This window comes from Oncorhynchus kisutch, linkage group LG17 (genome assembly GCF_002021735.2).
Source record: "Oncorhynchus kisutch isolate 150728-3 linkage group LG17, Okis_V2, whole genome shotgun sequence".
Classification (NCBI taxonomy): domain Eukaryota; kingdom Metazoa; phylum Chordata; class Actinopteri; order Salmoniformes; family Salmonidae; genus Oncorhynchus; species Oncorhynchus kisutch.
In genome coordinates this window covers 22,206,800-22,231,660 of record NC_034190.2, presented here as the reverse complement: position 1 = coordinate 22,231,660, position 24,861 = coordinate 22,206,800, and the positions used below count along the sequence as shown (strand labels likewise).

Genomic DNA, 24,861 nt, shown 5'->3' with positions numbered 1-24,861 from the left:
TGAATATGAATATCATCAACCGTCTCTTCCATGGAAATGGCCAAAGAGTTAATGGTTGTTTCACCTACACCTGCCACTAAGTTCAGCTATGGTTGCAGCGCAGCTGTCTACAAGACTCTTATTGACAAGGACTGAGTCAGAAGGGGAACTTGTTGATGGCAAGTCATCAAAATGACTTACTGCTACATATTCAGCTGTAGAGGGGCCTTCACCATGATCAGAACAAGGTTCATGTGCTTTATAAAGATGCTTTGTACGAGGTACCGAAGACAAAATTAGCTTTGAAAAGCTCATCAAAACAGGCAAGAGAGTCTGGTGACTTACACGGTATTGCATGTTTATCAATCACAATGAATTACTTGTGAATCGCACTCCTCTGGGTCCCCACAGCAAGCAGATAGGGTTGAAGGCTTTCCATGACGCTCTCCAGATGCCCCTGGATACTGATCCCAGTCTGTGACACAAGAACTTCATTAGTGTGCTATTAAAATGAATCACAGTTCACAAACAGTTTGTGAAAATGTAAATTACAGCTACACATGATCTTAACATGATTTGTCCATAATCTTAAAAGTAGTTATTAGGATTAGGAATGGGGACAGAACAGTCAACTGTAACCTCACCTTGATAAACTTCACAATGTGGTCACTGGTGTGTCTGGCTGTGGTTTTTCCTGGTTTCTTGCGGCCATGAGGGGATGGTGGCAGAAGGTGGACAAGGACCAAAATAGATGACATGTCACTGTCCCATCCTGAAAGTACACATTTTCACTGAAAGTTACATCATTCCATTTTGCTTTCAAAAACAATGCTCCCTTCCATTAGTATAATACTTTTATTCCAGCAGACCATTTTCCACTTCTGTTGTGGGTTCAGCATTTTGAACCAGGTCTTGCAGGTTGCCTGTCTGTGTGAGGCCACGGCTTTGGTCAATGACTTCCTGCTTATAGAGAGTAGGCCACTTCTCCAGGAACTTTGCAGAGGTTGCATTACAAAACATCAGACTGAAATCTTGCTCAATCTGCAGACAAGATGGAATAAGTCAAGACAGAACAGTAAACATTATGGTGTGGCACTATCGTCATGTAATATATAACAGTCCTAATCAGACTGTTGTAGAACAGAAAACAATTGTCCTGATAGTTTCAAGGCAAGGCAGTTGAAGATCCACATACCATTCCTGCTATGTCTTGGAATCTTGGAAACTGAATATTTCAGGACTTCACTGGGTCATGAACCATCTTTTGGCGATATGCGAAGGTCTGCTTCATCTTCTCCTTTACAATTGCTTCAACAGCTGTATGCTTCATCAGGGCAATGGCCTCAACACAGGCTTTCTGTTGTTGGACAGGTTTCCTCTCTGAAGGGGTCTATCTGCTTTTAGACCACCTGTAACATGGTGAAACATTTACAGATTACTGGGTTTGTCTGCTCTATACAAGTATATGGTATTGTGTCATAAGATGTAAAAAACAAGGCTCAGGAACTCTGCAAGGACGGCCATGCATGCAGTAATGCCACCAGATGAAAAGTAGGATTTATTTGACTCAGAAACAGAATTAATACTAAGTATCTTACTCTTTCAGTATTTCTAAGAAACACTTGCTTATACAGATGTTTACATACAACTATTCTCTGGTCATGTGTCATGAGACTTAACTCCAATCAAAATCACTTACACGTCAGTGACTGATGCATGGTCTTCTGTCGTCCCTCTGACGCTTCCCTTTGAACACATGTCAGTCTCCATGCTAGATATCCACTCCCATCTTCTGCATTGTCATAATGCTCCTAAAGTAAAGTACACTGCTCAAAAAAATAAAGGGAACACTAAAATAACACATCCTAGATCTGAATTAATGAAATATTCTTATTAAATACTTTTCTTTACATAGAAAATACTTTTCTTTACATAGTTGAATGTGCTGACAACAAAATCACACAAAAATGATCAATGGAAATCAAATTTATCAACCCATGGAGGTCTGGATTTGGAGTCACACTCAAAATTAAAGTGGAAAACCACACTACAGGCTGATCCAACTTTGATGTAATGTCCTTAAAACAAGTCAAAATGAGGCTCAGTAGTGTGTGTGGCCTCCACATGCCTGTATGACCTCTCTACAATGCCTGGGCATTCTCCTGATGAGGTGGCGGAGGGATCTCCTCCCAGACCTGGACTAAAGCATCCGCCAACTCCTGGACAGTCTGTGGTGCAACGTGGCGTTGGTGGATGGAGCGAGGCATGATGTCCCGGATGTGCTCAATTGGATTCAGGTCTGGGGAACGGGCGGGCCAGTCCATAGCATCAATGCCTTCCTCTTGCAGGAACTGCTGACACACTCCAGCCACATGAGGTCAAGCATTGTCTTGCATTAGATGAACCCAGGGCCAACCGCACCAGCATATGGTCTCACAAGGGGTCTGAGGATCTCATCTCGGTACCTAATGGCAGTCAGGCTACCTCTGGCGAGCACATGGAGGGCTTTGCGGCCCCCCAAAGAAATGCCACCCCACACCATGACTGACCCACCGCCAAACCGGTCATGCTGGAGGATGTTGCAGGCAGCAGAACGTTCTTCACGGCGTCTCCAGACTCTATCACGTTTGTCAGATGTGCTCAGTGTGAACCTGCTTTCATCTGTGAAGAGCACAGGGCACCAGTGGCGAATTTGCCAATCTTGGTGTTCTCTGGCAAATGCCAAACGTCCTGCACGGTGTTGGGCTGTAAGCACAACCCCCACCTGTGGACGTCAGGCCCTCATACCACCCTCATTGAGTCTGGTTCTGACAGTTTGAGCAGACACATGCACTTTTGTGGCCTGCTGGAGGTCATTTTGCAGGGCTCTGGCAGTGCTCCTCCTGCTCCTCCTTGCACAAAGGCGGAGGTAGCGGTCCTGCTGCTGGGTTGTTGCCCTCCTGCGGCCTCCTCCACGTCTCCTAATGTACTGGCCTGTCTCCTGGTAGCGCCTCCATGCACTGGACACTACGCTGACAGACACAGCAAACCTTCTTGCCACAGCTCGCATTGATGTGCCATCCTGGATGAGCTGCACTACCTGAGCCACTTGTGTGGGTTGTAGACTCCGTCTCATGCTACCACTAGAGTGAAAGCACCGCCAGCATTCAAAAGTGACCAAAACATCAGCCAGGAAGCATAGGAACTGAGAAGTGGTCTGTGGTCACCACCTGCAGAACCACTCCTTTATTGGGGATGTCTTGCTAATTGCCTATAATTTCCACCTGTTGTCTATTCCATTTGCACAACAGCATGTGCAATTTATTGTCAATCAGTGTTGCTTCCTAAGTGCACAGTTTGATTTCACAGAAGTATGATTGACTTGGAGTTACATTGTGTTGTTTAAGTGTTCCCTTTATTTTTTTGAGCAGTGTATAATTCAGTTTGAGTGAGCAGGTTAAAATATCTTCATGTTCATTCTTATCCTTAAAACTACAGATACTCCCGTAGATGAAGAATTGCTCATTCAACAGGTCTGACTCTCACAGTGCAGAACTTAACTAGGCTTTTATACCACCAGAGTTGAGCTTAGGAGAGATGGCAGAGATGGTGGGCATACAGACATGTTAACAGATCTATAGTTCAGATAAAAACATCACCCAACAGTAAAACAACCATTTAAATATTGACATTCTGAAAAATGTTTAAGGTGTAAGAGAGTTGAAAAGGTTAGACTTTGTTTTTAATTTACTTACATAACTTGCTCCTAGGATCAGCCAGGTATGGGAACAAGGCAATGATGCCCATGGCGTGGTCCTCTTTAACACGCCTTGAAGGACTTGTCCTAGACACACACACACTTTACTGTTTGAGATCCAAACAAAAATATTCATGTGTAAATCACAACTTCTGCAAAAAATTGTGTTAGGTGGTAAGGTACAGTATGTAATGAGTATATGACATATACCCATGTTCACTTGTCATTTGTGCAACCAATATCTTGACCACATCGTGTCTTCTGCTATCTGTTAGGCTTTTTGTCCGAGCATACTCATTCAGGATCCTCTCTCATCCAGGTTTGTTCTTCAGAATGTCTTTAATCGTCTACGTTGGAGTAATTTAATTAAAAAAGGAGCACACTAACACTTAAAACAGCAATGAAATAGCAAGTATAATAAAACACACCATGATCATCCTCTCACAACTTTCATTGATGTCATTTATCACTCAATCTTCAAGTTTGGCATTTGTTTAAACTGGAAATGTGCAGTACTTACACGAGAGACGATTATCCTCTGCTGTCTCTCTTGTAGCAGGACTCTGCTGCAATATAATGGTGTCATCAGAGTCCCCCTCATTGTCTCCACTGCATTTTGTTAAGGAGCTGCTTGCAGAGGAGCTCAACGAATCTAGCAATCATGTTAACATTTAACTGGTGTGATTAATACTGTAATTATAACACATTTAGGTGGAAACATCCATTAACATGATTAGAGGACTTTTGACAGGCGGAATGCAGAAATGTTACATTTTGAATTGATTAGGCCCACTACTGTTCTAAAAGGGGTGTGAGAGGTCAGCACAGAAACCAAAAACTATTTTAAAACATCAAAATGAGAAAAGAAATCAGCAGATATATCTGCTTGTCTCACATATTCAGAACATGTGTTAGGCTAGCCAGGACTGTATGGATGAATGTGAAGCTCTAAGCTCATATGCAACTCACCATCGGGATTTGGGTCTTGGGGTAAACAAACCTCCAGCACACCAAGGTTTTGTTTCTTTAGAAGAAACTCAAACACCTCCTCATCAACTTCAGTCTTCAATTCATCATAGACTTTTAAGTCCAAGGTTGGAATGTCAAATTTATTGGCAACTGTGAAGACAAAAATAGATTGCACAACCTTATTGATTAAATATGTTGTGTATTTTCAGAGAAAAAAACCAGAACAGAAGACAGAAATCAAGAGGTCACCTTACGTGAACATCGTAACCCTAAAACTGACTTCGTGCTCCTTTCCTTGTCAATTCCAATTATATGCAGTCTACAGCCTGTCGAATACTGCCACGTACTGAATTATTACAACAGCAGTCTGAGTATTATAGCAATACACTACAGATAGCTATCAACACTGAGATTGTAGCTGCTTACAAATGTTAGTATCACTTATTCTTTAAAACCATTCATGACCGGCAAAGACAATAAACTATAAACCAATCTTTGACTGATCTGTGATTTGGGGAGGCGCAAGATTGCTTTGTACTCAATAAGCTATCAATTTGACAGTAATATAAGTATATTTAAAGACCGTCAGTATAAGTATGTTGTTCCATAGGATATTTCACTCACCACAATCCAAAAAGGATTTGAAGGTCAGTTGCCCCTCATAACAAATGTATTTCTGACAATCCCTGTACTTCACGCGTACAGCCTGCAACCTTGATGACAAGAAAAAAAAGTTTGTTTAAATTGCATTAACACAAATATACACAAATTACAAGAGAGCAGTGCTCTGTTTAGAGTAAAACACACGTGTCTTACCGACCAAACAACAGCTAAATACTGTCTACTAACAGCTCTCTATTCAGAGTAAAACACACGTGTCTTACCGACCAAACAACAGCTAAATACTGTCTACTAACAGCTCTCTATTCAGAGTAAAACACACGTGTCTTACCAACCAAACAACAGCTAAATACTGTCTACTAACAGCTCTCTTTTCAGAGTAAAACACACGTGTCGCACCGACCAAACTGCTCTAAAACTGTCCATCAGCTCTGTTCAGAGTAAAACGCACGTGTCGTGTAACGGATGTGAAACGGCTAGCTTAGTTACCGGTGGTGCGCGCTAAATAACGTTTCAATCGGTGACGTCACTTGCTCTGAGACCTTGAAGTAGTTATTCCCCTTGCTCTGCAAGGGCCGCGGCTTTTGTGGAGCGATGGGTAACGATGCTTCGTGGGTGACTGTTGTTGATGTGTGCAGAGGGTCCCTGGTTCGCACCCGGGTATGGGCGAGGGGACGGTCTAAAGTTATACTGTTACAGTCGCACCTACCAAACTGCTCTAAAACCGTCAACCGGTAACAGCTCTCTTTTCAGAGTAAAACGCACGTGTCGCACCGACCAAACTGCTCTAAAACTGTCCATCAGCTCTATTCAGAGTAAAACGCACGTGTCGCACCTACCAAACTGCAGCTAAAACCATCAACCGGTAACAGCTCTCTTTTCAGAGTAAAACGCACGTGTCGCACCGACCAAACTGCAGCTAAAACCATCAACCGGTAACAGCTCTCTTTTCAGAGTAAAACGCACGTGTCGCACCTACCAAACTGCAGCTAAAAACGTTCTAATAGCTCTAAACTTGAGTGAGAAACACATGTAGCACAGACCAACTGCCGCTAACTGTCTGCTAACAGCTCGCTTTTCAGAGTAAAACACATGTTGCACTGACTAGCCTGCTGCCAGAAGTCAGTAAAGTCCGCTAGCTACTGATAATAGCTAATACCGCTCTGTTAAAACAGGTGATGCACTGATCCACCGGGTGTACATACTGTCCATAAACCACTAAAAGTGGTATAACTTAATGTTACTGTAGCTAGCTAGCTAATTAGCTCTAGCTAGATGCTCACATTAGCATCTGACTATTCAAATCGTGCAGTAACAGTAAGCCTACACTACAATGCTAGCTAGCTGTAATGTTGCTCAACAGTTTTAATTTGCACACAAAGTTGACCAATGACAGTGAACTTACCTGGAATTCTAATTAAGTTTAGAAATGAAGAAATTCTGTGGTCCTGTGAATGACTTCTGATGTTCGGCGGATCCTCACTCTTGATCTGTCCACTCTTTCCATTCACGAGACACTTGCAAATGGGTAATGGCGGCAAAATCTAAATTGAACCAACATTGGTGGGCGTAGTCATGCTGTTTTACTCCAATATCATTTATTCTGTATTTTTGCCAGATGTGAATGTCCTTGGCTGGCGTGGTTACACGTTGTCTGTGGTTGTGAGGCCGGTTGGAGGTACTGCCAAATTCTCTAAAACGACAGTGGAGGCAGTTTATGGTAGAGACTTTCCTGCAGTCAGCATGCCAATTGCGCTCTCCCTCAACTTGAGACGTCTGTGGAATTGTGTTGTTTGACCAAACTGCACATTTTAGAGTGGCCTTTTATTGTCCCTAGCTCAAGGTGGGCCTGTGTAATGATCATGCTGTTTAGTCAGCTTCTTAAAATGCCACACCTGTCAGGTGGATGGATTATATTGGCAAAGGAGAAATGCTCACTAACAGGGATGTAAACATGTTTGTGCACAGACTTTGAGAGAAATACGATTTTTGTGCGTCTGGAAAATTTCAGGGATCTTTTGTTTCAGCTCATGAAACATGGCACCAACACTTTGCGTTTTATATTTTTGTTCAGTGTAAACATAAATGTAAAATGTAACATCTCGCAAGAGACATGGAGAGTTTGAATTCCACACACTGGGTTTCACTTACTCTACCTGTTTGAAATCTTGGCCAGAATGTTAGTGAACAAATATGGCATACGAATGATTTTAATCACAAACTCATATTCCTCACAATTGATCAATTAGTCCATACTCTATAGCCCTCAAACTCAACTCTGCACCTCAATGCCAGTTCCACTGAGTTTTCACGTTGTTGACCTCTAACCACTAAGACACAAATTTCAATAGAGATATAACTTCTGCAGCTTGGGGAATGCGTAAATTTGTGTTTAAAAAAATCTCACTACAAGTAGCTTGTAGCTCACTACAAGTCCAAATAACCATTTCAGTTGGTCAGATTGATTATTTGATTCATTGCAGGATAAAGGGTTTGCCATGAGAATGTTGTTGTGCTTTATAGTTAGTCGTCATGGTGGTCAGCTTCTCTGTAGTCAACATCTTTTATAGTTAGTCGTCATGGTGGTCAGCTTCTCTGTAGTCAACATCTTTTATAGTTAGTCGTCATGGTGGTCAGCTTCTCTGTAGTCAACATCTTTTCCGTTATATGATATCTACTTGGTTGTGTAAGATGGAGTAGCCCACACACTGAGGGGATTAGATTAATGCCTCGGGTCTGCCCCGCATGAACCGGGTTAGCTTTGATTGTGGAATTCCGGCCTTGAGCCAGCTACCCCGTTTTGGCTGACAAAGCAAAAGTGGCATACAATAGGTTAAGCACGTGGAGTAATGAGTAGTATTCTGGGTTTTCACATCCAAAATTGAAATGCTTTATCTGCCTTCCCAATAAAAAGTAGTTTGAAAATTCAAATATATGCTTTATATATAAAACGCTTTTGCCCATTCACTTCACCAGCCATAGCCCGGTGCACCGCGGTTCAGCTTTATCAAACTCCCTCGCTGATAAGCGTGCGTGTGACAGATCCCTGTCATCCCTTCTTCGCATGGGCTCTGTCATGCAAGCAATGGTGATTGAGAATTGGACACACACACACACACAGCTCTGTCCAAAGGAGGAGCTATGCTATTGAAAGGACGCCATTATTTTCGCCCCCAACACACACACTTCCCATCTCTGGGTCTTTTTTTAGCTGGGGGTCAGAGGTGAGGGGTGAAGTGTCACTGGGTTAGGCTGGGGGATGGACAGATGCGCGCGCTCGGGCGCACACACACACACACACACACAAAATCTGCACTGTACGGGTGAGGCCAAAGGTTTTAACTAATCGGTTTCATGCTCTTCCCCCTGTCCCATGGGAGGTAGGTTTTACACATGGGCCTATTGTTTTAATGAAGAAGAGTGTCCTTGTATTGTAGCTCAGTGTAACATTAATTTCCACATCAACACACAAGTCACTCTCATTGTTACTCTTTCTTCACACACCTCCCCCAACCTCTCTCCATTTCCTTGTCTACTGGTTGATCAGTATATTCAGCTACTACTACTACTGGTTGATCAGTATGTTCAGCTACTACTACTACTGGTTGATCAGTATGTTCAGCTACTACTACTACTGGTTGTTAGGCTAAAACCAGTTCTAGAGATGTAAAAAAAACACTTGCACACATTTCGCATAACACAAGCATTTCGCTGCACCCACTATAAAATCTCCTAAACTGTGTATGCAACAGATAAAATGTGATTTGATCCACACCATTGTGTTGTTAGTGCCCAGCAGGATTGGATTGCAGCTATCGGGCCTCCCACAGAGTCTATTTCTTTGTCGTGCTGAAATGATTCCCCAAGCGAACGACTGGTTTTAGGTTCCTACTGCCAGAACACGATCAGAGAGAACACATCAGAAAGGAGAGCTTTATCTGACACACACACACACGCAGAGTCAGTTTGTGAGGCCTTAGGTGGAAACTCGACCCAGAGCTGAGACCGATACAAGAGCAAAGGAATTCCCGTAACTGAATTTGGACCTCCTCAAGTTCTCTCTCCCTTTTACACACACATATATATATATATATACACACACAAAAACACATCTGCGATTTCCCCAGCTCTCTGCAGGCCTGTGTTTCTCATCAGCAGTTTGTTGAAGACAATTGTGATTATTCATTGGAGGGGCTGTTGACTGTCAATACACCTCATGGAAATGTCTTTCTGTCTGACCTGGGTGTGTTTGTGGAGGGCAGGCATTGAAGTTTCAGAGTTCCTCCTTCGTGTATCTTCCATCTGTGGGCATTTATCCTCTGAAGTGTGTGTGTGTGTGTGTGTGTGTGTGTGTGTGTGTGTGTGTGTGTGTGTGTGTGTGTGTGTGTGTGTGTGTGTGTGTGTGTGTGTGTGTGTGTGTGTGTGTGTGTGTGTGTGTGTGTGTGTGTGTGTGTGTGTGTGTTTCTGAGCGGCCAGCAGAGTTAGATTATGTGGCGTCGGAATTCCAGGGCCTTAATTCACAACATGTGCCTCACAATTAGAGATCTGCCCCAATGTGTGCGTGCGTGTGTGTGTCCCTTTGTTGCGTTCCCCTCTGACAACACACTTTCTCTGTCTTAGAGAGATTATTTTTCTTAGTCTACTCTTCTTCTTTTGTCATAATTTCTTTAACCTGGTGATCTCATTGGGAGTTAAAAAAAATCAGTAGTTTTGTTTGTGTCGTTGGTGTGTACACACACACTGTCATTAAATGAAGCTTATTTATATCGACTGCTAATTGTTCTGTGTGCGTCTCTTCCGTGCATGTGTGTGTACTATGATACTCTTTGCACACCGAGGCATGCACTCACGTGGAAGTGTCAGCTTCCTTGTGTAAGCAGGACACTTCCATGTACGGATCAATCTCTTTAGGCTGACACGCTGGTGTGTGTGTGTATGTGTGTGTGTGTGTGTGTGTGTGTGTGTCAGGTCTCATGGTGTCACTGTGATGGAGGATATCTGCCTGACCCTTGACCTCACAGACCCAGCTCCTGCACACACACTCAGTGTGCATGTCAGACAAGCAAAACAAAATACCTACCAGCTGCTTCAGTTCTCTTTCACACACCCAACTTTGCTCTGTTAGAATGGTGTGTGGCTCCTCACACCAGGAGCAGGTACAGTGCAATTTGGAAAGTATTCAGACCCCTTCAATTTTTCTAAAATGGATTATTCTAAAATGGATTAATCAATCTACACACAATACCCCATAATGACAAAGCAAAACCGTTTTTTTTTTTTAAAACCCTGCAATATAACATTTACATAAGTAATCAGACACTTTACTCAGTACTTTGTTGAAGTACCTTTGGCAGTGATTGCAGCCTCAAGTCTTCTTGGGTATGACGCTACAAGCTTGGCACACCTGCATTTGGGGAGTTTCTCCCATTCTTCTCTGCAGATCCTCTCAAGCTCTGTCAGGTTGGATGGGGAGCGTCGCTGCACAGCTATTTTCAGGTCTCTCCAGAGATGTTTGATCGGGTTCTAGCTGGGCCACTCATGGACATTCAGAGACTTGTCACAAAGCCACTCCTGTGTTGTCTTGGCTGTGTGCTTATGGCTGTTGTCCTGTTGGAAAGTGAACCTTCGCCCCAGACTGAGGTCCTGAGTGCTCTGGAGCAGGTTTTCATCAAGGATCTCTCTGTACTTTGCTCCGTTCGTCATTCCCTCGATCCTGACTAGTCTCCCAGTTCCTGCCGCTGAAATACATTCTCACAGCATGATGTTGCCACCACCATGCTTCACCTTAGGGATGGTGCCAGGTTTCCTCCAGACGTGACGCTTGGCATTCAGGTCAAAGAATTCAATCTTGGTTTGATCAGACCAGAGAATCTTGTTTCTCATGGTTGGAGAGTCTTTAGGTGCCTTTTGGTCAAACTCTGAGCAGGCTGTCATGTTTAAAAAAAAAAAAGAGTTTTTTATTGCACCTTTATTTAACCAAGTAGGCCAGTTGAGAACAAGTTCTCAAATGCAGGCAAACTTAAATCCATTATACCTCATTTCTACCAACCAGGGGGAAAAAACTTGTGCAACCAGGGGGGGAAACTCTTGACCACCTTTACTCCACACACAGAGACATGTACAAAGCTCTCCCTCACCCTCCTTTTGGCAAATCTGACCATAATTCTATCGTCCTGATTCCTGCTTACAAGCAAAAACTAAAGCAGGAAGTACCAGTGACTTGATCAGTACGGAAGTTGTCAGAAGATGCGGATGCTTTGCTAGAGGACTGTTTTGCTAGCACAGACTGGACTATATTCCGGGATTCATCCAATGTCATTGAGGAGTATACCACCTCAGTCACTGGCTTCATCAATAAGTGCAGAGACGACATCGTCCCAACAGTGACCATATGTACATATCCCAACCAGAAGCCATGGATTACAGGCAAGGTCCACAGCGAGCTAAAGGCTAGAGCTGCCGCTTTCAAGTAGTGAGACACTAATCCGGACTCTTATAAGAAATGCTTATTAGCAGACCCCCATAGTCCCAGTGGCCAAGAAAGTGAAGGTAACCTGTCTAAATGACTACTGCCCCATAGCACTCAGGTTGGTAGCCATGAAGTGCTTTGAAGCACTGGTCATGGTTCACATCATCCCGGAATCCCTAGACCCACTCCAATTCACACACACGTTCACACACACAATTCGCCCCAACAGATCCACAGATGACGCAATCTCAATCGGACTCCACACTGCCCTTTCCCAACTGGACAAAAGGAATACCTATGTGAGAATTCTGTTCATTGACTACAGCTCAGCGTTCAACACATTATTGCCCACAAAGCTCATCACTAAGCTAAGGACCCTGGGACTAAACACCTCCCTCTGCAACTGGATCCTGGACTTCCTGATGGGCCGGCCCCAGGTGGTAAGGGTAGGTAACAACACATCTGCCACGCTGATCCTCAACACTGGGGCCCCTCAGGGGTGTGTGCTTAGTCCCCTCCTGTATTCCCTGTTCCCCCACGACTGTGTGGCCAAGCACAACTCCAACATCATCATTAAGTTTGCTGACCACCCAACGGTGGTAGGCATGATCACCGACAACGATGAGACAGCCTATAGGGAGGAGGTCAGAGACCTGGCAATGTGGTGCCAGTACAACAACGTCTCCCTCAATGTGAGCAAGACAAAGGAGATGATCGTGGACTACAGGAAAAAGCGGGTTGAACACACCCCTATTCACATCAATGGGGCTGTAGTGATTTTCAAGTTCCTTGGTGTCCACATCACCAACAAACTATCATGGTCCAAACACACCAAGAAAGTTGTGAAGAGGGCACGACAATGCCTTTTCCCCCTCAGGAGACTGAAAAGATTTGGCATAGGTCCCAAGATCCTCAACTAGTTCTACAGCTGCACCATCGAGAGCATCCTGACCAGTTGCATCACCGCCTGGTATGGCAACTGCTCGGCATCCGACCGTAAGGCGTTACAGAGGGTAGTCCCCCAGTACGTCATTGGGGCCAAACTTCCTGCCATCCAATACCTATATACTGGGCAGTGTTAGAGGAAGGCCACCAAAAAACTTTACCCCCACCTACGTGTACAAATTACCTTTTTAGTAAATATTTTCTTAACTCTATTTTCTTAACTGCATTGTTGGTTAAGGGTATGTAAGGAACCATTTCACGGTAAGCATTACACCTGTTGTATTCGGCACATGTGACAAATAACATTTGATTTGATATGACCCCCTTTCAGACCTCCACTTATTTACACCACTTTTATGGGGGGTGGGGGGTGTTATATCATGGGGTCTGTTTTGTATTTCAAATGAGGGAGGTGTGAAACATTAGAAGTATAAATTAATTTACCTGTTAAAAAGCAGAGAACCATTCACACAGATCCAACGCCTGTATTTTGGTTACAGGGTCTGTGAAAATGCAGGAATCATGACTAGGTCTTTAGTGGGGTTCAATTTACCCTGTTTTTTTTTTTTTTTTACCCCATTCCTCTTTGAGATATACAACAAAGCAGACATGGTAAATTTGTGGGATGTTGGTCTGTGTATGAAAGGGATAATGTGAAGCAGTCATGGTTGTTCTACTTTTTTTTTTTACAGTGTTTTACAGTGTTTCAGTGCCTTTCTCCAAGGCAGGTTGAGCTTCTGACACCATGGTGTGATGTTACTGGCTATTCAACCCCCTCCCCCGTATCCCTTTGGCTACAAGAAATGTGAATTCCAGTCCTAACTACCACTACAATGCTATTGCCAACCTTTTATATTTGTTTACCAGAGAGCTAGCCACCATGCTTACTAACCTTTTAGTTTTATAAACCAGTGTGCTAATAGCCACCGTGCTGCTAGCCCATTAGCTTTCTTTACCAGAGAGCTAGCAACCATGCTAACCTTGTAGCAAACCAGACAGCTAGCCACCATGGTAACATTTATCTTTGTATACCAGAGATAGCCATTAGCCACCGTGTAAATTGTTTAGCTTTATGTTACTCTTATTATTCTACTTTGAAACAAGGAGGTTTGCGTGTGGGGGGGGGGGGGGGGGGGGGGGGCTTTCTGTGCTTAGGGGGAGGGGGAGCAGTAAAGTCCAGTGCACTAATGAAATACAATAACTCACTTCGCTGTAGCTCTGCAGTGAAGGGTTTTTATGTGTGTGTGTGTGTGTGTGTGTGTGTGTGTGTGAGCGAGCGTGTGTGACATCCTTCCCAGAAGGCTCCCAGGCTCCCCAGTCCACAACCCATTTCACACACCTTCCATGTTTTCCTTCCTCTGGTGTGTCTATGTATTTGCTGGGTTTATGTGCAATGTTTCTGCTTACGTGGGTGAGTGTATGTGTGACATGCATGCATACATAGAAGGTCAAATATGTGTCATTCTCTCCTGTCATTGGCAGTTGTACTATCACATACCATAGGGGCGGCAGGTAGCCTAGCGGTTTGGAGTGTTGGGCCAGTAACCGAAAGGTGGCTGATTCAAATCCCTGAGCCAGCAAGGTGGGAAAAATGCCCTTCTGCCCTTGAGCAAGGCAGTGGACATTGATTTAAGGCAGCTCACCCCACCTCTCTGATCCAGGTTGTATCACATCTGTCCGTGATTGGGAGCCCCATAGGGAGGCGCACAATTGGCTCAGTGCCGTCCGGGTTTGGCCAGGGTAGGCCGTCATTGTAAATAAGAATTTGTTCTTAACTGGCTTGCATAGTTAAATGAAGGTAAAATATGTATATATTTTTTAATTCAGAGGGGTTGGGTTAAATGCGGAAGACACAGTTCGGTTGAATGCATTCAGTTGTGCTAAGTATCCCCTTTCCCTTCCCTTTCCCATAGGAACCTGTCTTTCTTTTCTTCTTTTAAAATAGTAATGCTTTATTGGGGCCTGAGAGCTGAACACAGGGAGCAGAGAATAGAGCCTGGTCTTGGCTTTATGACTTTATGGTCAAGGGTCACACAGCCTGCTTAGTGGGGTCATAAACAGTTATAAAGCCTGCATAAATGGTTACAATAGCTAGGAGGACAGTGGTTGTGATCAGGAGTGGATTGGGGTGGTGTCTGTGCGTGACTCTGTGAATTATTTGTCCCTAAAGGCCTCCTTTGGTTCTAGAATGTTCTGTGTAGAATTTACAACCCCTGCTAACGTGGTAGCACACCTATGATGTTTTACACCTAAACACATCTTGTTTTTCATGTTTCTGTGTCATGTGCTTTCTGTGTGTTTGTTGTTGTCAACGTGTGTGTGTTGTGTTGTCACTCAGGCCCATGGAATGCCTAGAGAATATGTGTGTGTGTTTGTTTAACTATGCTTATGGGTACCAGAAGACCTTACACAGATACTAAAACAAGGAAAATTCAGAAATGTTTGGTCCCTACTAGGATTGTGTGTGTGTGTGTGTGTGTGTGTGTGTGTGTGTGTGTGTGTGTGTGTGTGTGTGTGTGTGTGTGTGTGTGTGTGTGTGTGTGTGTGTGTGTGTGTGTGTGTGTGTGTGTGTGTGTGTGATGTATTCTTGGAGGCTATGAATCTGGGGAATTGGGGAATCTACTCCTCCTGCTAGTGGATCCTGTGTGGGTCAGTCGATAATATTAAATCCATTCCAGGTGTTATGTAATCCACAAGAAACCCCAGCCTGTGTGTGTGACCCATTGTTACAGCCGACATGATAGTGGTGGTGAAGTCCCTTTAGTAATTGTTTTATACAGCTGGCCATGTAATCTATCTACAGTGAAAACATGACACCACTGTTCTCTCTGTAAGTCTCATCTCAACATCGCAGCCATGCTTGACACAACAATGGTCAAAATCCTTCAGACAGTTTCTGTCTCTTCCCAGAAAAGCAAAACTTTATTTTGTGTGTCTAATGATCAATTAGAATATGTAATTAAAGGAATGCTGAATGCTCAATTCTGTTGGTTTTTCCTCCATATTGAAACATCAGTCATTTTTGAGTTAGTCCAATCTATCTGATGTCTTTGAAAAAAGGAAAGGAAAAACAACATGATAAGAAGAGTGAAGAGCAGATGTGTTTTAGGATCTAATGACCAGGATGATTCAGCTCATTGGTTGGAGATGGAAGACTTTCTCTCCTGTCTGACCCTCACCCCTCCATCTATACGCAGCTGCATTCCATCCTTTTGTTCTGCCCTCCCCTTGGAGAGGTTGAAGAAGGGGGGTGGGGGGAGGTGTGGAGGGGCTGGTGGAGGAAAAGAGAGGGATGGAGCAGAGGATAAAAGGAAAGGAGCAGCATAAAGTAAAGTGTGTGTGTGAGTCATTATATCATGCCTCCCCTGGGACCGTAGCCATTATTGATGGATTGATTGCTGTTCCCACCCCCCTCCGCTCTACTCACATTGGACAACATTGATCCCTGTCGCTCTGGGATTTGTCGCTCAGCGCATATTTAATTAGTCTTTTGTTACCAATCACAGTGTATAGCAGTTTGGGGTAATTCTAATGGTTACGTGTGACTATCAATGAGTCAGCATTAAATCATTTTTTCAATATTATATTTAAATATAATTCAATGTGTTGAAATTATAGATGTATCAATGCATTTTGTTATGATCAGTTATGATTTTGTTATGATCAGATCTTTTTGGAAGTTTTCACTTAGTGAGTCAGTTTCTTGAAACCAAATATAAGCTTATGTGTGTGTACGTGTGTGTACTAACCCTTCTTATTGGTGTATTGATCCATAAAGCCCCATATAGCCCTGTCTTATCTCACTGTCAGCCCTCTGAGCCTGAGGAGGATCAGGAGATGTGTTCAATCAAACTGCAGCATTTACATGTCAACACACCTCATAGTCAATGAAAAAACATCTCCCAATGGTGTCTGATCTCTTACACTCACCATGACAATTAATGCGTACCATATTAAAGCACTTAACCCGTTTAGAAAACGATATATTATATATTTGATCATGTTTTGATAGCATGATTTAATGAACTCTCTCCCTCTCTCGTCTAGGTGTTTCTGTTTTTCTGTGAGACGTGCTCGGTGCCGATCTGTAGGGAGTGTAGCGTGGGCAGACACGTGGGCCACAGCTTTGTCTATCTACAGGATGCTGTCCAGGACTCCAGAGCCATCACCATCCAGCTACTGGCCGACGCACAGCAAGGAAGACAGGCTGTACAGGTGAGTGTCTGCGTGTGTGTGTCAAATCGAATAAATCCTATTTTATTTGTCACGTGCCAAATACAGCCTTACCGTGAAATGCTTACTTTACAAGCCCTTAACCAACCATGCAGTTTTGAGAATTTAAGAGAATATTCACACAAAAAAAAGTTGTAAAAAAAGGAACACAATAAAAAGAACAATAATGAGGCTACATACAGGAGGTACCGGTACCGAGTCAATGTGCAGGGTTGTTTTTGTCACAGCACCAGTTTAGAAATGTGGGATAATCTGCATATCACCCACACACTCCTATCACTGTAGCATGGGGTTAGACATAGCCAGCTGGCCCTGGGAGGGGGTGGGTTGCCTGGGGTGACGGGGGTAGGGGATAGGACTGGGGGTCAAAGGGGAGGGAGTGGATAGGGGGAGGAGAGGAGGGGAGGGCAGAGAATGGCATTTACGCAAGTTACGCATGTGAAAGAGAGGAAGTGAGGGGGAGGAGGTGAGATGGGGAGGATGAGAAGAGGGAAGGTAAAGCAGGACAAGGGGAGGGGAAGAGAGGGGGTGAAAAAAGAGGGGAGTATAAGGGGAGACGGGTAAGACGGAGGAAGGGAGAGAAGATGGGTGTTACTGATTATGCTAGATAGTATCTAGTCAGCCATGGTGTTGATACCCATGTCCTCCCACACAGCCACGTGTTCACTGACAAGCAGCTGGCTCTGAGACTGAGAAAAATGGTATCCAATTTTATTGGTCGTGTACATACATAGATTTGCAGATGTTATCGCAGGTGCAGCGAAATGCTTGTGTTTCTAGCGCCAACAGGGCAGTAATACCTAGCAATAATAAGATAAACAACACACATAATAATCATTTTAAAAAATGTATATATTAGAACGGTCAAAACTTTTACACATAAATAGTATTCTATTCATTCCACACTGAACAATGTGGAACAGACAGGGGTCTGTTCCTATCACTACAAGATTCTTCACTTGGTTGTAAAACAATGATGTGATGATGAGATTAGACGAGCTGTGGCTCAAAGCAGCCTGGGAAATATTTTCAGTCAGACATTCACGCTTGCCATACAGAGTTGTAATATCTAGCTAACATTTTGAATTGAACAACATGGCTTGTGAACTTCAGAGCTGTAACGATTTGACACATTGGCAAGTACAAACGCATACTAGTAGTAGTCATGGCCCCTGCTCGAGAGTCTACACATTCTGGGTGATGCAAAACAATGTCATCATCTCACTGGTTTCTTCTCGGGCGAGCTCTCTTTGGCTATGTCTGATTACCGTTCTCAAAACGTGTCTTTGCAGATCTCACGCTACAAGAGTATTGCAAATTTTGTGTCGATAAAATCAAACGTGTTTGAAAATATTGGGACATCAAAGATGAGATCTGTAGCCCTCAGATTGCGTCTCATTAAACGAGCGTCGTTCGCACCGAGTAGGCAACGACATGGGGATTTTGTCTCCAATCTCAAACACTTGTCTGGGACAGCTACACCGGGGCCGACATCGTGTCGTGTACACCTGGCTTTAATCTGGTCAGGACTGAGCATAACCCTGAAACACTATCTAGTCCAGCAAGCCAAGGTTATGTTATGTACGTCATAAGAAGAGTCCACATTATTGTCACTCTACAACTAGTCCCTCTCTTTATATCCTGATACAGACACCACCTCTGTACCAGAATAGTTTTGCCCACTCCACATCCATTATCTCCTCTGACCTCCGACCCTGGACTTGTGACCTGCTGGTTGGCCGGAGCTGCCTTACGTTGCTTTCTGATTGGTCAATTTGACCTCCTGTGTCCCAAGCTGCTGCTGTATTGGCTACATATACCATGATCAGCCATATCAATGCTTAACAGTTGAATACATTTTACATGAAATATATATTTCTGTTATTTAGCAGACACTCTTATCCAGAGCAACTTACAGTAGTGCGTGCATACATTTTCATACTGGTCCCCTGTGGGAATTGAACCCACAACCCTAGCGTTGCAAGTGCCAAGCACTACCAACTGAGCCACACAGGACAAGGACCACATACTGTATCTCCCAGTTCATTAATTCAATGTCATTTGAGTTACGCATTTGAGCTTACAATTAGTCCTAAATCTCCCTCTCTCTCTCCTATTACTCTCTTGCTCTCTCATTCTCCCCTTCTCTCTTCCCCCCTCTCTTTCTCTGTCAGTATTGATGAAGCCATTCCCCTCCTCCCTTCCTGCTGTTGTCTCCAGGGGTCCTGATATAGCTGAACCTTTAGCTGCCCGTCCCAAACGGCCAGCGGGAGAAGAAAGGACCCTGCTGTCAGGCTTTGTTCCCCAGGGTGTGGGTCTTTAGCCATGGATCAGGGGTCAATGACCTCAGGGGGATTTAGGTGACCTTTGACACCCCACTCCTGGTGATGTCACAAAAGAGCCCTTCCCCCCCAACAGTGTGAGGTCCAAATCACCCCTGACCCCCCAAATGAAGGGAGAGGTACAGACTGATAAAGGGGGAGAGAGTGGAGGAAAAGAGTGATAAACAGAGGGGGAAGAATAAGGAGAGGGGGGGAAATAAATGGAGGGAGGGAGAGAGAGAGAGACATAAATGACTAACAATATACAAAACATTAAGGACACCTGCTATTTCCATGACATAGACTGACCAGGTGAATCCAGGTGAAAGCTATTAAGGACACCTGCTCTTTCCATGACATCGACTGACCAGGGGAATCTATGTGAAAGCTTATTGATGGATTGTGTATGTGGAGGGTAAATGGGCAAGACAATAAATTTAAGTGCCTTTGAAAGGGGTATGGTAGTATGTGCTAGGCGCACCGGTTTGTGTCGAGAACTGCAACGCTGCTGGGTTTTTCACACTCAACAGTTTCCTATGTGTATCAAGAATGGTCCACCACCCAAAGGACTTCCAGTCAACTGGACACAACTGTGGGAAACATTGGAGTCAACATGGGCCAGCATCCCTGTGGAATGCTTTAGAGACCTTGTCCATTGAGGTTGTTCTGAGGGCAAAATTGGGGGGTGCAACTCAATGTTAGGAATGTGTTCCCAATGTTTGGCATACTCAGTGTATACCAGTAATATAGAATTGAATGTGTTTGAAAATGATTTTCCATACATTTTCCATTAGGTCCCCTTGACGATTTTTACCACACTATTTTAACATTTATGCAGTTTCCTTTAAAATGTAACCCCTCATCAGTGGTGAGGGTAAATGGGTAAAAAAGTGGAGGGTAAATGCTTTTTACACATCTTTTGTATTTGGCGCTAGCGTTTACCTACCTTTTGCGGAAAAATGCATTGGAAATATAGGAAGCATTACTTTACTCACAGTGAACGGCAATAAGTGTTTACCCAACTATTTCTCTGATTTTTTACCACTACATCACTTCCCCTCATATAGAGTGAGAACAACATGGTGGTCAATGTGACACTACTCCCTCTACTACTTCATATCTTTTTACTCACTCTTCGACTTCAAAGGCCACTGCTCATGTTGAGAAAGAGTTGGGAACTACCAGCAATGTTAGGAGGGATGTAGTGTCATTGTGTTGTGTGAGGTTATGTGCTATTCCTGACCACCAGATATCCTGTGTCCTGTCTATTTCCTGTATTTTAGTATGTCATAACAGAGCAGGTGCCTTGTCACATAAGAGGGTGATGATGTGTCATAGAGTGTCTTTAAACAGGCACTGCAGTTGCTACATCCATTTTTGGACTTATAAATTAATGATATGTACCCCAATGATTCTTGATATAACAAATAAATAAATGCTTCATGAGCTTAGTTCAGCTGTCATACCCCATCAGAACTCAAAATATTGGATTGTTTTACTCCAACGTTTGTAAACAAAGTAAATGTAAACCAACATTGTATAGCCTCATAAAATTGTTAAATCTATACTTTTGATAGCATGGATGCTCAGTCCTAGCATCTACAGCTTTGTCTATGCTTTTGAGAGCGTTTACATCCCTCAGCTTTTTACTGAACACTTTGTTATTGTTTTAACTGCGGATTACACCTTTCAATCATATCTCCTAGCCACTTCCTGTTTCCTGCATGATGTAGTTGATATTGGACCAACCAGGAGGAGGTGTGTGATTGTTCAAACCCCCTGTTATAGTCTATTACCTCTGCTGTAGCTGAGTATATGAAGAAGTGTGCTATTTATGACCTTGTTGGTTCTTCTTCATTTGAGAATGAGGCAAGTCCAGCGGTGTTGTATGATATTTCTAACCCTATCATGTTCCCCTGTTCTAGCTGAGTATGGAGAAAGCCCAGGCCATAGTGGAGCAGGTAGAGATCAAGGCCAAGGTGGTTCAGACAGAGGTGAAGAACATCATGATCAGACACAAGAAAGCCCTGGAGGAGAGAGAGTGTCAGCTACTCTGGAGGGTAAGTCTTTTCTTTTCTCCATCTGTGTGTCTCTGTGTGTCTGTCTCTGTGTGTCTCTGTGTGTCTGTGTGTCTGTCTCTGTGTGTCTGTCTCTGTGTGTGTGTCTCTGTGTGTCTGTCTCTGTGTGTCTCTGTGTGTCTGTCTCTGTGTGTCTGTCTCTGTGTGTCTGTGTGTCTGTCTCTGTGTGTCTCTGTGTGTCTGTGTCTCTGTGTGTCTGTCTCTGTGTGTCTGTCTCTGTGTGTCTGTGTCTCTGTGTGTCTGTCTCTGTGTGTCTGTCTCTGTGTGTCTGTCTCTGTGTGTCTGTCTCTGTGTGTCTGTCTCTGTGTCTCTGTGTGTCTGTCTCTGTGTCTCTGTGTGTCTGTCTCTGTGTGTCTGTCTCTGTGTGTCTGTCTCTGTGTGTCTGTCTCTGTGTGTCTGTCTCTGTGTCTCTGTGTGTCTGTCTCTGTGTCTCTGTGTGTCTGTCTCTGTGTCTCTGTGTGTCTGTCTCTGTGTCTGTGTGTCTGTCTCTGTGTCTGTGTGTCTTTCTCTGTGTGTCTGTGTGTCTTTCTCTGTGTGTCTGTGTGTCTGTCTCTGTGTGTCTGTCTCTGTGTCTCTGTGTGTCTGTCTCTGTGTCTGTGTGTCTTTCTCTGTGTGTCTGTGTGTCTGTCTCTGTGTGTCTGTCTTCTCTCTCTCTCTCTCTCTCCCTCTCTCTCTCTCTCTCTCTTTCTCCCTCTCTCTCTCTCCCTCTCTCTCTCTCCCTCCTTCTCTTTCTCTCTAGTTTACATGGTTAGAGAGCTGGTTTGACGGGTGTTCAGTCACTGTTTGACTGACCTGTTTTAAACAAAAAGGTGTGTTTCTACAGTAGACATGTTATGAAGTGGGAATCACAGGAGGTTGTTGGCACCTTAATTAGGGAGGACAGGCTCGTGGTATTGGCTGGAGTGGAATGGTATCAAATACATCAAAAACATGGTTTCCATGTGTTTGATGCCATGCCATTCCATTTGCTCCGTTCCAGTCATTGTTATGAGCCGTCCTCCCCTCAGCAGCCACCACTGTTGGGAATCTGTTCACACCTCTAGACACTGGTTCTACATGTTTGGTTCTACATGTCTGCATACCCACCTAACGGTGTAGGGGAGTATTTGCATGTAGCTGGAATGTGAGGTGTGGTATGTTGGATTTTTACACGTGTTGCCTGACACAGGTATGACCATGTGGCCACAGGCCTCAGAACCAGGAAGCGGGGACCTAATTCTCCCTGTCCACCCACATGACTTACGACTTTACTAGTGCTTTGTGTGTGTGTTTGACTCAGCCAGTGTTTACGAACCTCTCTCTTTACCTGGCCTAAATGCAGACTGAAACCTGACCCATTGAAGATTCAATAACAAACCGAGTAAGCTGTACCCAGTATCTCCAGACTCTGATACACAACTCTATCTGACTCTGAAGAAGAAGTCTTGGATTTAGAATAAAAATGGGCTGCTGTTGGAGCTCAATAATAAGATATATCAACTCATGTGAAACCCAGAGAGCCAGTGGTAACATATGCACATTCTCACATACAAGTTAAAGGAAAATATGATTTGATTTAAAGGGAAATGCAACCATTTTTATCTTCGTATTCATCATCTTCAGCACCACCATCAACATATGTGAAAATGGCATGTTTCTATGTTTTGTAGAAAAAAAGATAAAGGAAGATAAATGTTTCCAACAACATAATCGGTATACATTATGTGATTTTAACCAATTATGAGTACGCCTTGCTTACTAATTGCTATTTACACATTTGGGGTTGTGCTGGAGATGATGAATATCAAGTAGATATTTTTTTAAGACCTTTTAATATGCAGAATACTCATATTTGTGTGAGCGGGTATGTTTGGTTGTGTGTTCGAAAGGTTTAGGGGCTGGCGAGAGGAGATCATGGTTTTAATCATATATTCAAAAGGACACTTGCTGGCCTGCCACACGCACACACACCCTTCATGTTTCAACCTGTCAGGTGTGGACCCATAGCTTTAACCTGATCCTCACCAGTCTACCATTAAAACCAACCTTTACTCATAGCCTTCCTCTAGCAGCATTAAAAGCTACAGCTGCTGACGGCGTTTGTGTCCGCGCATGTTAGACCTGGGACGATAAACCGTAAATGACCTTAAAGGATCCCTTATCGGCATTTTGCTGATATCGTTCATTGAGTAGCCACGATAAGTAGCCTATACTAGAGAAATGTGACATTTAAAATAAATACGTTTGCTAATATGGGTGATTGTTGGGCCAATTTATGGCTACAACCATCAAACTAGTAGTAGTAGTAGTAGTTTTTTAAATCTGGTTTATCGCATAAATTCAGGCAATTTATTGCGATATAGATTTTTGTCCATATCGCCCAGCTTGTGTGTGTGAGGTCAGAAGATAATAGAGGAGGTTTTCACTTACCTTGTTCTCTCTTTAAAGCCCTCATATATACCCACAGAACCCAGCTTCACTTTTCTCTCCTGATAAAGTCATTAAAGGCTAACCCCGTTACACTCACACACACACACACTCGCTCCTTCTCTTAGAAATCTAAGCAGTCTTTTGTGTGTGTGAGTGCGCGTGCATGAGTGAGGGAGGGAGAATGAGTACACCTAAAGAGGAGATAGTGAGATTTCTATTGTGTGGTTTAACCATTAATTGTGCACGCATGTGTGTGCAAGTCTGTGTGTGTGAGACAGAAAGATCCAGGTTGGGGGCTCCTCCCGTCTCCATAACAGGATTATCCCTGATTCAAACCACACTTCTACTTCCAACAGGGCCTAACAAAGACCCCCTCTCTCTTTTAGAGCCTCCTTTGTCTCTGCTAAAAGGCTCTATTTAACATAGAACCAGACCGGCTGGGGGTTTAGTCCTTCTCTTTAACATAGGAAGAGGTTGGCCTTTTGTTAAGTTTTGTGTAGTAATGTTATTACCCCCCTCCCCCATTCCTCTGTTGAATGGTCTTTTCAGTCGGTCAGTAATGTCACTGTATTACCCTTTACAGACTTTACGGTATGTTGCCTGTAAACAAAACAAAAAATCTGCAGTTTTTTAGAGCCCAATTCCTACAGTCCCATTTTTACCACATGACCCCTTTTATGTCTCCCGTGCCCATGCCGGGTCATATAGGACTGGGAAGAGAGTGGGCCGATGTGGGTGGATGCCTATTTTACTCAAATCATTGAATGTACACAATCACAAAGAAATCCATCATTCATTAGTTTAGGCAGGTCCTAAGAAACATTACTAATAAAATGTATTTTCAAAAGAATAGAATTTTGAGTTTGATGATGTTTCTGGTGTGTGAAGCCTATAGGCTACATGGCTCCGCAATGCCCATGAAATCAATAGTTATTTTGTTCGTTAAACGGACAGGACACAGTTAGGCTCCCCTGATCACAGTCAGTGGTGGGAAAAAGTACTCAATTCTCATACTTGAGTAAAAGTAAAGATACCTTATAAGAAAATGACTCAATTATAACACAGCATGTATTTGTATACATGCTCATGAACACAGAAATA

At 43.6% G+C, this 24,861-nt stretch overlaps 1 protein-coding gene across 1 annotated transcript in view; it reads left to right on the top strand.

The window, feature by feature from the left end:
- Positions 1 to 24,861, top strand: part of LOC109908627 (E3 ubiquitin-protein ligase TRIM71) — a 47,204-nt gene that overhangs the window by 8,732 nt on the left and 13,611 nt on the right. The window contains exons 2-3 of the mRNA XM_031793294.1: positions 16,767 to 16,934; positions 21,199 to 21,333. Coding sequence (XP_031649154.1) covers positions 16,767 to 16,934; positions 21,199 to 21,333 — 303 coding nt within the window. The remainder of the gene's footprint in view (positions 1 to 16,766; positions 16,935 to 21,198; positions 21,334 to 24,861) is intronic.